General features: G+C 33.4%; 1 protein-coding gene across 7 annotated transcripts in view; it reads left to right on the top strand.

The window, feature by feature from the left end:
* Positions 1 to 19,755, top strand: part of Lar (tyrosine-protein phosphatase Lar) — a 1,526,023-nt gene that overhangs the window by 890,631 nt on the left and 615,637 nt on the right. For 6 of the 7 annotated variants that reach the window (XM_081765888.1, XM_081765893.1, XM_081765890.1 and 3 more), the window contains exon 5: positions 18,214 to 18,255. The exons of the other annotated variant lie outside the window; for it this stretch is intronic. In XM_081765888.1, coding sequence (XP_081622014.1) covers positions 18,214 to 18,255 — 42 coding nt within the window. The remainder of the gene's footprint in view (positions 1 to 18,213; positions 18,256 to 19,755) is intronic. 7 annotated transcript variants of the gene reach the window in all.

Here is a 19,755-nt window from a genome sequence, read left to right on the forward strand (position 1 = left end):
AGAGAGAGAAATAATAATACAGCATAACATATCACATTAACAAAACTTGCCGTTTAAATTGTAAGTTAATTATGAAACATAAACTTTTGTATTGTTATTATGATTTTTTTTAAAAACTTATTCTATGAAGGAGCAATTAATTTTGTGTGCTTTTGTGACATTGTAATAACGCTATTTTGTTATAATTTAGTGTAATTTGCTAAATAAACAACGTTGTTGACTACTAGGTGTGTTAGAGGATACCATGTTAATGTACGACGAGATCACAAAAGTAGTGAAATAGACCTCAAATAAGATTAATTTCATTACAATTCATGAAGTTGTATTATTTGTTGTTAACTAACTCACTTCGTGACTTCAGAAGTACAAAAATTCGTCTCGCTGCAGATATATATATAAGCGGGAACTAGTTGAAGCTGTTCTCTTGTCTATTCAGTCCAATTTCGGTCAGTACTGTTAGCCACATTCTACATAATCCTCAATATTATTCTTGTACAGTCAGTGACAAAAGTTCTTTCTGTTCGGTGGAATTAGTTTCGTAAATAACTACAGAATGGGAGGACAATTTGAGTACAGTTTTCAGTAAGTTAAGGAGAATGTAATTTTATGTACGTTGCAGCCATACCACCGTTATTACCAAAATTAATTTTACCAAACGTAAAGAACATTTGTTACTGACTGTATTCAATATAGTATTTTTGTTTGGTTGGATCATTGACGTAACTTCTCTTTCCAGTACTGATGCTATTTGAGACCTGCATCTGCAAGTATCTAGTCAGGAATTGAACCGGGAATATGCACAGAGAGCACGCACGTTGGACTCTTGACCACAAATGGGCAGTCTTTTTTTTTCCTGCAGACTATTTTCGTTCGGGACAACAGTAATCGCTAAAGTGTCTTCATACCAACTACAGTTCCGGGTTCCAGATTTGATAGGGACGGAATTCATCCATATGTCCTGCATCTCATGAGTGTACCAGTGAATGCTTGGTTGTTGAGGTTATTGAGTGATGAGGTCGCAGTCCTATCTTCACATAGTCCGTGGACCACATTGGTCTTCCCAGGCCTTAAAGTTATCCTCTAGAGAAGCGCACGAGACTAGTCGAGACAGGATTTTTCTGACAAAATTCTAGTCGAGACACGGCTCTTCCAATAGAGAAATATACATTTTTTGAGTCGAGACGTCACTTTTACAGCACATTTTCGAGACGAGACAGCCACAAATCTTGTCTCGTGCGCATCCCTATTATCATCCATGCAAGTCACACATCTTAGACACCTTGGTCTTGTAATCTGCAAAATATTTTGCTAAAACCTATATGCTGTGTTGTTCTGTAACCTCTGCTCACATGTTTTATCATTCTCTTTTGGCTTTTTCTTCAAATATCTTTCTCAAGACACAAAACTTTTAACTTGTGTTCGTATTTGGCGAGTTAATGTCTAACATCCGTACAGTTACAATGATCAGAATTATAGGTTTCATTCTTTTTTGATTCTTCAATACTAGTTCCGACTACAAAGTACTGTGAGTGGAGTAGCTTCTAGAAAAGAGAGACTTAAGGAATTCGAACATTTCGTGTTCCTGGATCTTCCAGATTTTGTGTCTGTTAAATAGTCAGTAATTTGGTAAAATCAAAATTTGCATATAAATTTCTCATATAACTACCACTTACAGCAGGCTTTCCTAATCGCTGTGTCGCGAATTAATTTAATTAAAATAATTGATTTATCATCCAGGTCTTTAGTTACATATTTTGTATCAGTGGTTCTCAACCTTTTCTAAACTTCGCCCACTTGAGTAGATACAATTATCCTGAACTCTCCCCCGGCATCTTAGCCAAGTCTACCCATGCACAAGGCTGAACGTAAGGCGGACGAAGCCGTCTAAGAACCAATCAACCTTGAATAATCTGCGTTATTATTTGTAAAAATGTTCATACTTCGGATTATTTGTAAAATGCGTAATGGATTGCATCCAATGAAAAAAAAATCTAACAGGTCGTGAAATTTCAAACGCCCTTAAATAATCTATCACTCCTTTTTATTTCAGCGCCCCCCTTTGAAGGCGAGAACGCCTCCCACCTGAGTAGTGTTAACTCCCACGTTGAGAACCATTTTATATGACACATTTTATTTTTACCATGAACCCTTCAATAATAAGTAAAAATTAGTTTTCTGACAAACTGTATCAGTCAACCACAACAGTAATACTCAAATTCTAATCTACTTAAAAGATTGTTGCGACGTCATGACCATTGTTTAAAATGTGTCGTCAGTAAAAACAGGGTGGGTAAGCACTGATTTACAGTATTCTGAATAATAATAATAATAATAATTGTGGATGGGTAGTTCTAAAGGCAAACTTCTATTCCGGTTTGATGCATGAATATTGGGATTGTACTATTTATACTTATTTATACGAGGTAATATATATCTTTTTTATTTGCTGCAATCCAGATTCCAATAATAATCACATGTAATTAATCTAGTGCAATTAAGGATCTACAGGGTGCCCCAAAAGTAGGTATACAACCCTGCATTGATCAAGTATAACATTCTAGTTTATAGGTTTATTGCTTCGGCTCTTCCGAGCTTGAGATGTACGTAAGAACATATTAAGAACAAATAATAAAGAAACTAAGTCTACCTGATGGATAACAATAAGAAACGATTTAATATGCAATGAGCTGATCAGTATGGCACTGTATACCTACTTTTAGGTTACCCTGTATTTACCAATCTTTGTGGCACAATCTCCTCCTCTAAAACGAAGTCAGTATATTAAGCAGTAATAATACGCCGCATACACAAATTGTTTTATATTTATTTATTTATTTATTTGCCTGTTTTGCATACAAATGAGAGTATTCTCGAGCACGCATACAGTTGTCAAAATTACAAAATAATTACATATATGGTATAGAAAAAAACTTAGATAAAATAATACATACATAACTATGACTTTTATAAGCTTATACAATCATAATATAATTATCAGAGGAAAAAAAACATTTATACATTATCTTCAAAAAACTCATTTACCGAGTAGTAACATTTATCTACTAAGAACTCGTGAAGATCCGATTTAAACATAGAATATGATTTGTTTTGTTTTAGAAGTCAGGTAACTTATTGAAAATTTTTGTACAGTTAATATATACACTTTTTTGAAAAAACGAGAAATTTTGGGGATAACATGCAAATTATTAACGAATCGAGTATTGTATTTATGGACGTTACTGTTTTCAATAAATAAGTGTTTGTTACTTAAGGTAAACAAGATAACTTTATATAGATACGCACAAGGTAATGGTAATATTTTTTGTCCTCGAAAGATGGGTTTGCAAGAAGATTTTGGTGACAATCCAAACACAACCCTTAGTGCTTTCTTTTGTAAGCGAAACGTGCTAATACATTCAGTAGAATAACCCCAAAAAATAATACCGTAAGTTATTAAAGAATGGAATTTTGCATAGTACACCGAAACTAAGGCCTCTGTTGTGACATTACCTCTTAGTCTTCGGAGGCCGAAACAAATACTACTTAATTTTTTGTTGAGTTGAGAAATATGCTCATTCCAAGTTAGTTTCGAACTTATGGTGACACCAAGAAATTTAGTTGAAATAGAAAAGTCTACTTTTTTTGTTATTTACCATTACGTAAGGAATAAATTTATTTTGAAGAGGATAATAAAAATTTAGCAAGGAAGTTTTATCATTGTTTAGAACTAACTTATTGTTACTTAACCAGTTACTTAATCGTGAAAACGCAGTGTTTAGATTATATTCAATATCATGTCGTGAGTTACCTGTAATAATAACATTGGTGTCATCAGCAAATAATACACATTTATTAGGCAACATTTCATATGTCAAATCATTGATGTAAATAAGAAAGAGCAATGGACCAAGCACTGATCCTTGAGGTACACCAGTTAGTACTGTACCTTTATAACTACTAAACTTACACGTTTCGCCATTATTTTCGTTCATAATTTGAACTATCTGATACCTATCCTTCAAGTAAGACTCGATCCATTTATTGGCAGTTCCTCTTATACCATAAAAGCTTAATTTTTTGAGTAAGAGATCATGATTTACAGTGTCAAATGCTTTAGTAAGATCAACAAAGAGTCCAATTGCCCATTTTTTTATTATTTATTGCATGCATAACAGTACTAAGAAAATCGAAAATCGCAGAATCAGTAGATTTGCCAGTTAAAAACCCATGTTGAGATAATGATATTAAATTATTGGAACGTAAGTAATTCCTTATCCTATTTGACATTACCGTCTCAAAAATTTTTGAAAATACAGATAAAACTGAGATAGGGCGATAATTCTTAATATCGTAACGACTGCCTTTTTTGAACAAGGGAATCACTTTAGCCACTTTTAACCGTTGTGGGAAAATGCCTGATTGAAGGGAAAAATTTATTACATGAGTCAGGTGAGGAGCAATTATCGAAGCAGATTGTTTTATAATAGTGGACGGTACTTCATCAAGACCTGCAGAACTGCTATTTCTCATCTTTCCTATAATTGCTAATATTTCATCAATAGTTACCGGGGTAACAAAAATACATTTTGGATAAGAAGGCATATTTGAAGAACCACTTGTACCAGCTTGGTGGGATAGAGCACCAAGAGCTACCTGAGGAGAAGTTATAAAATAATTATTAAATTTATTTGCAATTTCAGCAGGGTTTGTAATTCTTTTATTGTCAAAAATGACGTGATTCAAATTAGCAATATTACCCTTCTTTGTATGTAGTCCTACCGACTGGTGAATAATATTCCACATAGTTTTAATTTTATTTCTGGAGTTATTAATCATTTTCGAATTATGCATTCGCTTTGCTGTCTTAATAACTTTCTTATATGTTATCTTATATTTTTTAACGTAATTTCTGAATACATCAGAAACATTTGTATCATTAATCAGTTTAGCATACTTAATTAAATTTCGTTTGGAATTACGAATACCAGTTGTAATCCAACTCTTCTTAATTTTATTACATTTACTAATTGGCATGAGAGGAAAAGCTACATTAAAACAGTGCAAGTATACATCTAAGAAGGAGTTAAATTTTTCGTCCATAGTGGAAGCTGAATAGATTCCATCCCATGTCTCAAGAGCCAACAAATAACAAAAGTAACTAATGTTACTCGGTGAAAATGACCTTTTTTCAATTCTGGTAGTATTTTGCAACACTTGTAAGTTAGTTGATGGAAGCGATAAGCTAACTAATTGCGCATCATGATCTGAATAACCTGGGTTGAATATTTCAAGTTTGTGGTTATGATACTCTCTGCTTACTATTACTTGATCAAGTGCTGATTTTCCAAATCTGGTAGGCGTATTAACAATAGCTTTGAGATTAAATGAAGTTAATAGGTTTTGTAAATCAGTTTTAACTTTAGTGTTAACCATCCAATTTATATTTATGTCACCACACAAAACGATAATACTGTATCTTTTGCACAGATGGTCAAGAAGAAGTTCAAGATTTCTAAAAAATACCCGTAAGTTACCGGAATTAGATCTATAAATACTACATATACACACTTTATGAGCAAGACTTATTGCAACTACTTCAAAGTGAAGTTCCAGATTGAACATCGATACATCAACTTCATCAGCATTTAACTTATTATGAACGAATATACAAACTCCTCCATGAATCAAGTTAACTCTTGAATAATGACTTACCAAATCAAAATCTTTTAATTTTACAGATTTAATATCAGTACAGCTTAACCAATGCTCCGTGATGCAAATAACATGTGCAGTTGACAACACTGTCTCAACTAACACATCCATAAAGTCCAGCTTATTGCCAAGACCCTGCACATTGTGATGAAATACTTTAAGCTGATTTACTTTACAGTGTTTCACTGTATTGATATCTGTACTGGTATATGCGTTAATGTGTAGTATACTGGTGTAAAAGTCCATAGTTAGTTACCACGACTTCATTAACATCTCAGACGTAAATTTATAAAGTTATTAAAGTTTAACGAATTACATCTGGTGAAAGATTGATAGCACACACAAGGCAAGAGAATAGGTGGGCATACTTATGTTTGTATAAAGATATTAAAAGTTTACGAATTACATCTGGTGAAAGATTGGTAGCGGACTTAAACTTACATGAAGATATTAATGGTTAACGAAATTACTATGTACTTAATGGTTAACTAATTACATCTGGTGAAAGATAAATAGCCATACGTTAAGCATCATGCTATGTTCGAAGGCAATTCTATTGAATAACCCACGTGCATACGCGAAGTTTGAATTATTTCTATAAAGATTGAAGGTAATTAATTAAATGACTTTGTATGACACAGAGTACTTATATTTGTGTATAATTATTTCTACTCTTATTATTTATTATACAATTTCTAAATACGTAGATTTATGTAATTGTGTAATTAGTTAGTTATATCTGATGAAGAAATATTTGATAACAATATATTTGCTATCAAAAGTGCATACCTCTCTCCCCCTTAGTATGTTCTGTCAACCTCCGGACAGATAGACCAATGTAATCTAAAAACAATATTCTGTAATTGCTAATTGCCTTGGAGTACTGCTTTCAGATTGGCCTATTTGTTCCAGAGTCCTGATGTAAGTACGTACAGTATATCTATCTAGAAAGGTATGCACTTTTGCTGGATCCTCCATTTACTAGTGTTTCGATTAGAGTTCTCGATCACGAATTAGCTGTATAACTGTGAGACATCTTGGTGCTTTGCATAATAATACACGCACCTAAGGACAGTACAATCGAGATCTCACCATGCGGTGCATTTATAAAACAGTTATCTTCAAATGTGTACTCCATTTTATAAATTTTGTGCTCAATGCCAATTATAACTAACTCTTGAATTGCTTGTATATATTTGTAAGAACACCGGCCCAGATGCTTAGTATTATAAATGAGAAGCAGTAAAAGAGGAATGCGAACGTAACGATAATTAAGATCTAAACTTCAGTTGTTCACCGATCGCTTCACATGAAATTTAACTGCTTCTTTATTAATTGAAAATTACTTTCACTTCTGTAACTCTTGTACATTAAGACATACAGCTGATATGTAATAGGAAGTATACAGTAGAGGTAGTTAGAGCGTTGGACTCACCGTCCACGTGGTCGCGGGTTCGATTCCCGGCCAATGCTTTCCAATTTTTAGGCGTCCACCCAGCGTCGTGAGGCAAACTGGGGAGTCACGTGAATGAACGACCTGATACGCCGGTTAGTAACAGGGCAACGCAGCGTAGTGACCACGTGCTCTTTGTTAGGCTGGACGTACTTCAGCCGGTCACTGACAGATGGCGTTGGAGTGGCCTAGGCTCTCAAAATGGGCTGTTACGCTAAGTGATATGGTGTATTGTACACCACAAGTTCGTAAATAACAATTGAACCTTTCATACGAATGTTTTATATTCCATTAGTTTACCTAAATATTCATTCAACGATAAACAATATATTTTATTATGCCTCAAGGTACGGTTGTTCGAAGAAATATTTCCTCTTACTTGTATAAACTTGTAACTAAGAACTTGTTACAACACTCAACTTATTATATAATTGTCTCAATATAATTGATCTGCAATGTCCAATGATGTACGCAATGGAAGGTTCCACTTTTTAACTTCTACCCTTTAACAAGATATGGAAAAAGAAGCATTTATCCTATTAAGATAGTATTCAAAAGCCCTGAAACAACATGAACTTGGGAGCTTCAGTCCCTCCCTTCCGTAGTAAAATTCTGCGTACGCTACTAGTAGTATCACAAAACAAATATTGGGTTATTGGTACAAACTTTAATAACGCATGCACACCGTGCCGCAATGTATTATACTGCTCTCGAAACATCTCGAATTTTACTCTCTTGAGATTTTAATTGAGGTTTCCACTCCCGTACCAAATATCACAATTGTATACTTAGATGTCGTCTTGAGCAGTGGTCTGCATAGAAGAATGTTACCGGGTTTTAACATCCCCTTTGTACAGTCCACAGCGAAAGACCTGCAACATGAGTATGTAACTTTATTGTGAAACAACGAAGACACCGAGGTTTCTCCTGGCGTGATTCGTGCCACTTAGACGTTATGTTGATTCCCAGTGCTGTTAGGTGTAGTTTCACAATAAACTTACATGCTTATGTTGCAGGTCTTTTTTGCTGCAGACTGTACAAAATATTGCGATAATGAAGTAATCACTCCAATTCTGAAGCAATATGAACTTGAGTACTTGAATCTCCTCCTCTTAATAACATTATTGTGCGTCAGTGATTCTGAGTACTTTATGCACCGAGGAGACTTGAACTTGAGACAAACTAATCAGTTGAAGTAGATGAAGCGCTAACAATAAAAATTTTGAAACATATGCTTTGGTGATTTACGAGTGTTGTTCACTATAATGATGTTTCAAGGTACAAATCGCTCAATGTGAATATTCATTAATATATATTTGATCGAGAACTCTAGTGAAAATCTCCATGCTATTCGAAACTGGTTTTACAGAACACCTTACCGGTATTTGTCTGGAAATTTTATTCGTAAGTCCTATTCTAAAAGATTTACTTCACTAAAGTAAAAATTGTTCAATATTGATGAACATTTTGAGCGGAAACTTGAATCGCAAGGGGAAAAGTATATTGCATATAGAAAATCGGATAACGTTTCCCCTAAAAATTTATTTCCTCTAAGCGTTACTCTGAGGTTATTTTCCCCCCAAATTTAGAGGGAAAGTAGCATTGTTCATCTTACAATTTTCGTAATTTCTTACATATATTGCCACTTTGTTTCATTATTGTGCAAATTATAGGAAATACGTTTCTAGTAACAGATAATACCAAAGCTTTCTGCAAGAACAGTTCATTATAATAATTTTATTATTAGTAAATAGAAAAGAATTTTCTAGTTTTAGTTTATAAATTTAAGGAAAGTACAGGGAACTCTCAATTATTTGCGTTAAGTGGGGCAGGAGAGAATTCGAATGACAAATCTCTAACAAATCATCAGAATCATCAGAACAAATCATCAAAGTTTCAAAAACCATCAGAATTCATTAACATTTTAACTACAAGTTTGTGTTTCAGATACTAATTACATTATAAGTAACTTTTTATTCTCTCAGCGTATATAGTCTTACGAAAACTTCTTTTTAAAATCTTTATGACGAAAACTCCACTGCTTGTTTAAATAAGGTGTCATTGAGTACGAAAATGATTAACGAAGGTTCCTCGTCATATAATTCTCAGTAAACTTGTTAGACAATTCCCTCTTCGCCATATGCCTTGACAAGTAGAAAATTGAGTGAATATTAACGTCATTTTTGTAGTTCTATCTGTTTTCAAAATAACGAGAAAAAAGAAGGTAAATATGACTACGTGCCTTATTTTGTTCAGGTGGGATATTTAGAAAGTATCCTGAAACAAAAGCGGGTTAACACAAAACTTATGTAAAACAAAACTGCCTACAGTTTATGCAAAAAATACTATAAAATTAAAAAAAAAACTTCGAAAGAACTGTGAAAGGATAACGGCCTATAGTTACAAAAGTACTGTAAAACAAAATTGACATTGTCGCGGGCATTGCTTATCGCCGAGTAATTCAAGTCCATGTCATTCAGATTAGTTCATTTGACTAGCAATTTCGATTGTTCATCGATTGTTATGTCATGGAATATGTAGTCATTTGCATAGAGATAAACAGCATCTCAAAATACTGTACACGGTCTACTTTATCTCATACTATGTTATTTAAAAATAATATGCTACATGTAACCATCCACAGTACATTGTTGGGTGCCATCAGTGTCAGTATAGTTCTGAAACCCATATCTTTTGCTCTACAGAACTCCAGTGCACATTTCTGATGATATTGTCGGCGCGGTATCAGAATGCACTTTCGGAGACTGTTAATAGTGCATGGCTCGTTAGCACAACACATTCTTTGACTATATCCAACAGCCAAAAATCACATGAAGTAGATCCAGCAAACACGCTGGCCGAGTTAAGAAGTCCTTCTCTTACACTCCGTCGCTTAGGAATATTAATGTCAAGATAAGCACTAAGATCGAGATTCCGAGCAAAGTGTAGGTGACACATCCCAGGAAGACGATTTCTGATTCAAAATTCTTCATACAGATGACTGGGAAATACTATACTCAACAGTGAGTTGTTTTGTTGCTTCTTTGGAACTTTGCAAGAAAAATTGCGAAGGAATGAGTCATTTGTTAGCAACCGCTGTCTCCTCAGTCAGCCAGTCGTGACAAAGTTTGAATAAATCTGGTATATGGTTAATTATAATGGCGATTCGTTCTTAAAGTTTACTTGATAGTTAATGCGAATAGTTGTGGAGGAATTGGTATATTTTCATCCGTACTGCAATGCCCCATCTTTGCTCCAGACAATCCAGTTGTAATTTTGTCACCATTGGGTTCTGCAAAAAGATAGTAGTGACATTTGTTATTTTCTTAAATTCAGTACCTGCTTTGCATGTTCTAAACTAGATATTTCCAAGGGAGGCGCGGTGGCACAGTGGTAGAGCGTTCACTCCCGGTGCTTGGGATTCCTGGTTCGATCCCAGCTCGCGCCGTGTGGACTTTGTAGTGGACAAACACCGTGCTCGTGGGTTTTCTCGGGGTTCTCCCGTTTCCTCCCACTTTCTCCATTCCACCATTTCATTCATTTCTCATAATCACAGTCTCCTTTAGCCTAACCGGCATAACCGTGGAACGTAAAACTCAAATACTTCATTTCATTTTAGATATTTCCAACTGGGTGATCTGTCACATCATCCTTTGCTACTCTGATTCTCAGCAAACCACACGGAGAGAACAAGGACCAAACTACAAACCTGGGGTTGATAAAAAGAAAAACAGTGGTGCAGGCAATCAAGGACATCGATAGTGCAGACTGTGTTTTTTCATAAAAAGACAATGGTGACAAGCAATCAAAGACCTCGATAGTATAGACGATATGTTTGCATTTACGCTATTTGTGGATTTATTGTTATTCTTACCATACCAGACTTTTATTATTTCATTCCTCTCATATGGTTCATCGGTTATCTCTGTTCCTTGCCGAATCGTGAAGCCTGCTCCTAGGTCATACATCGACCAGTTGGAAATTAATGTGCTAACTGATAGTGAAGTCTAAATCTTGAAGTTTCTTCGATTGTACGGAAATTGAGGGTATCGCTGTAAAAAGCAGAGGACTTACATTTTTCCTTTTCTTCTTTTTCAATTTTTTTAAAGAAAAAATGAAAATACTAAAATTTCTCAAAATGTAGTAGACGTGTTACTGTATTTCCATCTCATGCCAGAAAAATGATTGATAATTTTATAACGTCATAGTATATTTCTTGGCTGGAAATAATATGTTCAAAATCTGTTACAGGTCCTACTGCTCATACGTTCTGTAAATTTCAATACAGTGTTTTCTTTCAATTATTTAGGGAAAAGGATATGGTAGATGGCGAAATTCGGTGAATATGGAAAATAATACATTATCCCCCCGTCCACATGCGCCTTTGAATGACACTTAACACATATGGTTTATTTCAAATTTACACTTTCGGAACTAAGTGGTTAATTTGAAAACCAAGTATACATACGTGAATAATTGAGATGTCTCTGTATTATATGTGTGAGGTTAAATCAAAATATGTAAACAGCTTTAAAACAAATTTTCTGGTAGCAAAATAGTAATATTTATTGTGAGAAACCTGTAAAATATTATTTGATTTATCTTCGCACATTTGTACCTAATTTCTTGATCTATCTTAATTATAGTACATATTTTAAGTTTAAATTGCTATTATTAGTGCATAACCAGTGTTCGTAGATTTTCTGAGGCAATCCTCATAATAGAAATGTCCCTTTTTTAAGTTAAATTTTCCTTAGTTTGTAAATGGTGGTCTTTCTTCACTTATGCCAATAGTTTACTTGAATGTTTCTTGATTGAAAGACAGCATTGAATCTGAGCAAGGCCATGTCCTTAAGTAGGCCGTGTGATATGTTCCCTCATTCAGTACTGAAGTTCTCCAGAATAGTGACTGAGAACGGACACACAGAAGTAGGTCATATACCAAGGCATCAATAAAGGAAGACTTGGAAATAAATTGAAGACAATTTAGCTTTATCGGTTGTTCTCGACATACGATAGCGTGGAAACAGGACCATAAAAAATTGACATGTAACTGATCCCGACAATTTCCATGAATTTCGGCATTTTAACTTAATCCCTGTTTTTATTCCCATAAGAATCCCTGTTTTTATTTGCTCAATTTTGTTATAAAATATCTTCAATCTGCGAACACTGTGCATGCACCTTAAACATTAACTATATTTTCTTTGATTTTGATATGATTTGATTTTCGGATCCTTTTCAGTAGTAAGGCTGTATGAGATGTAAAAATACAGTTGAACGTGCGATCCGAATCTCATAAGCTCTTACCTGAAATCGAACTCGGCTGTCCCACGCCAAAGGCGTACGCTAACCACTTAGCCTCGAGAAAGCTCATTATGTTTTCTTGTTTCACAGTTTGGTTATTTGTGTGTTTTATTGGTAACTTACTGAAGTTAATTCTTTCTCCCCTTTGGGTCTTTGTTTAGATAACGTTTTGATTAAACGAAAAACAACCAAATTGTGAAATTTGTTGTGTTGTTATTGTTGTAAACTATCACTTTATCTTTCTCTGAAATCGTTAATAAATTTCGTTTAAAAAAAGATTTAGATAAGGATTCATGTAACAATTTTGAAGTTTCACTTGATTGCTCTTTTATTGTAGCTTTCGTGTCATGTTTCACGGAATTATAGTCTGCAATTTAGATTGTGGACTCCACATGCTCACTTAGCTTAATAAGATGATCTCTGATGCATGTACAAAAACTAAAATTGAAAATAAAATATTTTCTACAAAATTTGAAATTTGTTACAGAACTTGTCCAAATCACCCTTCATATCCCGATACATTGTTTACTGCATTTGATATTATGTAGAACTAATTAAAAACATTTTAATATACCGCCAAAATTCTGTGTACCAACTTTTATGGCAGAATGTCTGTACTTTTCCCTCATAATCCAGTTTACAAAGAAAAGTTGGAATTATGATTATCTCAATCCGTCGCGTAAAATAGTTTATAATCTACATCATAATTACGACTCTGTCCGTCATGTAATGTTCTGTTGTGGACAATTCCGGAAACTAAGACTGATCAATTCGCCTAGTTTTTCTAGTAACTTCAACAGAGGCATTTTCTAGATCAATGAGGCTACAATTTCTGGTAATTTTAACAGAGGCATTTTCTAGAAAAAAGAAAAGAATGCGAGATTGGCATTTACGATAATTTTGACGTTCAAACGCAAAATATTCCCAGTTTCTACAATTATTGTTGTAACCCCCGAATAACCTTTAATTTCTTTGGCCTCTTTTGTTGTTTTATTGATAAATAGTGTATTTTAAAAAAATGGATAGTTTAAAATAATAAGTTAAATCCTATACCCTGTAGTGTCATTCATAGACAGAACATTGTTACATATAGATGTTTGCATCATGGTAAGATCACTATGACTAAGCGTTTTTTGACTCAGCAATGTAGCTTATTATCTTCACTTATGTGTACAAGTATATATATATATAATAGAGAGAGGGGGAAGCTTTATCTAGGATTCCTGATAATTACTTTCTTTGATAGTCATTGTAATTGATTAATTTCCTGGCAGGCAGTGATTTCAACCATTCATTACCCTAATTAATTGAAACATTGTTGAGCTAGTAGGAAAATTATGTTAATATGCGACAAAGATTTATATGCAAAGTTGATTAATATATATGGCTCAGTAGTTAATAACTTTGTTAGTAGCTCCCCGGACAATTACATCAATTCCCAATTACTAAGTTATCACTGTACATGTGCGAAACAAGACTCCAAATCAACAATCATGTAATCGCTGTGTAGGCTTCTATTAACAAAAATTATACAATGGCAGTGTTTCTCAAAAAGTGTGAGTTGGAACGGTAGTGATATCTGATAAAATCACTACCAGGCTAAGATCTGCCTGGGAACTAAGATATATATTTATTGCGAACTCAGAGATTTTGCGAGAAATCTTGTGTATAGAATCTATTCAGTGTGATATTTTTGGTTAAGAATGCTCATTGATTCTACCTTTAACTGATTGAAAGTATATTGTTAAAGGATAACTTACATTATTGTTAGCCCCAAGTTTCAACATTCAAGATGAACCGCCAATTGGTATGTAATCCACTCTCTATTAAGTCTCCTTATCAGAATCTTGATTGTAGTCTCTTATGCAAATCATTCTGAAGTATTCATGACTTCAATAAGTCTGATCATCTTACTTCATGGATGAATAATAAAGATAGGTTAGTCCTCGCTGTTACGCCACATGTTGCCTATCAATTTAAGTCTGACAAGTAAAGAGATGACTCAATCATCTTTTATTTCGTATAAGTTGTCTGCCTGGCTTAACTCATTTCGCAACCATAACAATTTACCTGATACAACAAATAAATAATGGTCCACGAAATTTGTTAGTATGATTACTTAGAGCAAATATCAAAGGTGCACGAAAAAATTTAAATACTTTCAGCAAATAAATAGTATGTATCTTCTACAACTAATAGATAACAGAAATTCTAGCAACTCAGGTTGCTTTGCAGAGCAGCTTTATTGTTTCGATTTCGCGTGTTCTACGAATTCAGTATGTTCGAAGTCTCACTGCTGACCGTTATTTTCTACTTCTATTTTTTTCTTTTTCTGCGAAATCCATTGAATGTTGCCACTGAAAGAAAAGTAATATTTTTGTCCCTAATTTCCATTGTGTCGCAAGGATAAAATTAAAGAAAGAAATATGTTGTGCCGCAAGATTATGGTTCTTTACTGAGACTGGCTCTATTTATACAGTATGTAATAGTTTATGATGTAAAAAAGTAATGAATTTTATTGGAAATATGGAAAGTAAACTATTTAGTATTTACAAAGTGCTTCAAAGAAATTAGCAAAAGATTTTCACTACTTACCTTACAGTCCAAATGAAGACGTCATCATTATGGAGTCTTAAAATGTTTGCACTGTACGAAACATACTGGCTAATTTCGGTATTGTACGTATTCAACATCTCACTTTGACAAAATATTGCATATCGTTATTATTGATAATAATACCAAACAATCAGGGAAAAGTGTAGGAGTGTTTGAAGAGATTTAAGTCCTTAAGAAATAGTGACCTTAGAAACCACAAAATTTGTGAAACTGCTGTTTTATTTTAGTTTAATTTTATCTGTTTATTTTTAATAATTGAAGCACGTTCAAGGAAGAGGCTTTCTGTTGTGGACTAACAGTTCAGGAAGGATAAATGGATAGTTTGCAACAGTTCTTGTTTTTTTATAATTTTTTAACTTAGAAAGAAGCTATCATGGTTAGGCTCTTACAGTCTGTAGCTTGTTAGATTAAAGTTATTTGAAAAAAATAAATAAAACCTAATATTTTCATTCTTTACTCAATATTTTGAGTCTCGCAGTCGGTATTTAGAGAACCACAAATAATATCATTGAAGTTTTTGAAGCACAGACATCACAACTCTTAATTTGATGTACGCCGTTTGGTACACTATAGCTCTACATAAATTGTTGTGGACTGTATATACTACAGTCAGTACAATACTGTAGATCAGAGAAGCAGCAGCAGAGAAGCAGATTTTAAGATCTTAACCATGTTTTTTTATGCGTGCATATTTATTTGTAATAGGGTGGTTATATTCACCCAGTGTTGTTCTCCCTTTTGTAATGAGTCAATTTATTTAACATTGCGATAAATTTATTTAAAATTCAATTTATTTCATGGATTTAAATACAAAAGTTATTCTTCAAAAGAAATAATGCAGTTCCATTCTTGATTTCTTATTGGGATAACTTTTAAGAAAGTACATCCTCATTAGGGACAATGAGAATACTGCTTTTATTTCCGGTGAACGTTTTTAAACATTCATTCCTGGATACCAGGAGTTCGATTAGTAAAGCACTGCGGCGCGACAAAATGTTATAATTCATCTGTTCTATATTTATTTTTTGCAGCTTAAAAACTACGAGGAAACTTCAGTTATACTTCTGCAGTCTTGTGAAGTAGTATAAACGTTAATATTGTTCTAAAATTTCACAGCCATTGTGATCAAACATTACAAATAAATCTACACGTTCTCGGGTTTTAACGTCATGTTTATGTAATTAATTACCTTTATCTCAGTTGCCATTTCACAGCCAGTAGCAACAGTGTAACACATAACATACTCTTAGTAATCAAACGTTAAAGTTATCAATATCATTCGCTGACAATAACTTTTTCCGTCCTAAATTAACGTATTATTAAAATCACACTGCTTTGTTATTTTTTTATGCAAATGCGTGATTCTGATCAAGTTTTTAAAGACTGATCATAATCATACTACACACTTTTTTTTTTTTTGTCTCCATATAATGGAATCCAAGCCTCACGTAAAGTATATATCTAATTGTTACTGTTATTATCTTTCGACCTTTCTTTGTTCTTTCTTTTAACATTCTCAGAATAGATTTGCTCACAGTTTCAAATATCACATGGTCTACTATTACTGACAGTCTGTATAATTGTACTTTGATAATAAAACCTCAAAAATATACAGTCACTGAACATTCCCTAAATTTAAAACATCTAAAACAGATTAACATACAAAACGCAAAATACATTATATGAAAGTATTAAGGTGCATCACGTAATTCACACTTTATGTCATTCCACCTGCATCATTTGACACTTGTAACAGATGTTTATTACAGATGATGGACGTTGTGTCGATACTGTTAACAGTATATTCTGTATGTAGTTCAATCTTGTGAATGTGCAGCAGTATGTTGCTATGAACATGGTATTGCATTCAGCTTCCTATGGCATCCTAATTTCCATGTAGAGTTTCTCTGTACCCTTGTGGCTAGAGCATTTGTGTTCAGTGCACGAATTTGCGGGTGCAAATTCTGCTATAACCATCCCTACTTGGGCTGCAAGTTGATCTTGACAAATATGTTTGATCACAAACTAGATTTGGTCCAGTCACAACCGATGGCATTTAGTGGTTATTCTCTTATGTTGTAGATAAGACTGTTGTGTAGTGAGAACAGTGCACCTTGCAACACATTTTATCTTGACAAATATTACTATCAATCGAATTTAAACTCAAATTGCTTGTGGATAGCGTCACTGTGTAGTGCTGAAGATACTTCTGGTTTGTTTTGTTACAAAGCGTTTGTTGTTTATCCTGATAAAGGTGGTCCCGTGTTCTATGTACCTATACTGTGTCATTCACTTACACTCTCCGTGTTACAAGATACTAGAAAAAATGATGGACAGTACATGAACATGTTGTAACCCGAAACACTACATATCCTGACATTTTATTTTTATCTTTATCCGTAATGGGATCGTAAAACAGAAAATATATTTATAAAGTTGAAAAAAGAGCATTAGCAGTTATTGTCAGTGTATTCCACGTATCTTAGTTGTTATTGTGTACTCGTTATTATTTTTCTGACCTTTTTCTTATTTACGATTTTATTATTAATTGTCTTCGATCTATTAGTTCCTTTAAGCCATTATGTTTTCAAAGTTAACAATGTTGTTATGAAAATCTTTCTGTTTCATTTTCTTTTAAAAAAATCTATATTTTTCTTTCGTGAGTTTGTTTTTGATAATAACTTCCAAATTTTGACACCATTTCCCATTGTAAATAACGTGAAACTTTTTTTTCTTTCCTTTTTTCATTGGCGTCAGTTTATGCTTCAAGTTTCTGAAGTCATAAAAGTATGTCACTTTGGATAAAAATTGGGACTGTATAGTTCGAAGCCCACTTTACTAAAGATCTTATCTTTCATGGTCTCGCTGTTATATGATGACCTAAATCGCAATAACTACGTATGTTCTCTCACGGAGCATTATGATATAACTAAACGAAAACAGCGGAGACGGGAAAATGAAGAATATTCTTTATTTTATTACTGTTTACTTAATAATGCGATCCAACTTAAATGTAGATACACACTGGATGAGTATAGCTCCCCTATTCATTATATGAAATATATATGTAATAAATTACACAAAAATGTAGATTACTTACCGCGTTATCCATTCACTTGTTACAGATGGAAATAATTCGGATCTTCCTTTTATATATCACCTTACAAGTAAGTAAAGGGTCAAAGCAGTTGTATTTCTTTGTGGTATTGCGTATATATATTATGCTACATATCACAAAGTAGAAAAATAAAAACTGTGTCAATATTCTATCAAGTCCGCATAGAAATGCACCTATTTCTAGTATAAACTGTAATATTCAATATGTTAAAGTTAGCAGAGCGTGTTCAAAGTTAAAATAACGTAGTGAAAGCGTGGCAAAAGAACAAGCATTGAAGCATTGCTTTCCCAGAATTTCAGTTCGGTTTTGCAGATTTTCTTTTTTTTCCCCTTTACGTGGATACTTGTTTGTAATATTTCACCGAGAAACATCACCGCCGCGTAGAAAATATTTTACACTTTTGCAGATCTATGTGCACTTGACGGAATACTGGTGCAGCTCATGTCTATTTATAAATGCGTTAGAGGTAAATAAAAAATCGCTCTTTATGTCCTCGAAAACAGCAGGGAAAACTCTTCTTTTTGTAGTTTCGATGCCTGTTGTTAGTGTTGAATTGAAAATATAAGCGTGCACATCGACGAGCAAATCCTTCTCTAATGTTTTGATATCCTGCAAAAAATATTTTTGAACAACTCGTAATTCAAAACAAATTCGTTGAAAAAAAAATCAGCTATAAATGTTTGCCCCCCTTCTTGCCCCAATCCGGATTCTTGTATAGCTTACTATGGAAACCGCGTTTTGCTCACGAAGGACACGTTTTCGAGTATCCGCGATCATATTTCTTGGTATAAAATGATGGATCTATGTGAAAAACTATCTCTGTTTTCATAAGGGATACTCCGTCCTTCCTATGTACAAAATGTGTGTGAATTTATTAATGTTCGTTTTACATTCAGAACATTTTACTCAGTGAAAGAAAAGCACATAATTTTAATATGTATGCCCCCCCCCAAAAAAAATATAAAACAAATTAATTCATTTATCATTTCTAGTTTAATTGCAAAACAATTGGATTATAACGTTGTCAGTAACTTTAATATTACTTAAAAGAACTAAGACTTTTATCATTTCTTAAATTAATATAGGATTATGTGCAGAACAGACAAAACTATTATTTGAACAATTAATTTATTCATACGGTAACTTAACAAGTCGTTATGGATAATGTACTGTATATAAAGATCCATAGAAAGGAAGATTGTCCGTGCTGTTTTCATGTTTACTTATGTATTTTTTCAGGTATGAATTGACATTACTAGTTCATCAAATCTCATTTTGAAAACTGTCTACCTATATTTGCTATTGTAAATACGATTGATTCTTGCATGTTATTTATATTATGTGTATATTATTTGCTTATAAATGTAGTAATTACATTTTTATTACAATGTGTTACTGCTAATATTTACAACATTTTGATGCTGTTCTGTTTAAGAAATGAGAAAATCAAACGTAGGTAACAATGCTACTTAATTTGTATAGAAATCTTCAAACACTTAATTTAATATATTCTCTGTATGCATATCAAATCTGCTTCATAATAGCATTC

The sequence above is a fragment of the Thermobia domestica genome, chromosome 7, assembly GCF_964235325.1.
Source record: "Thermobia domestica chromosome 7, izTheDome1.hap1.1, whole genome shotgun sequence".
Taxonomy (NCBI): domain Eukaryota; kingdom Metazoa; phylum Arthropoda; class Insecta; order Zygentoma; family Lepismatidae; genus Thermobia; species Thermobia domestica.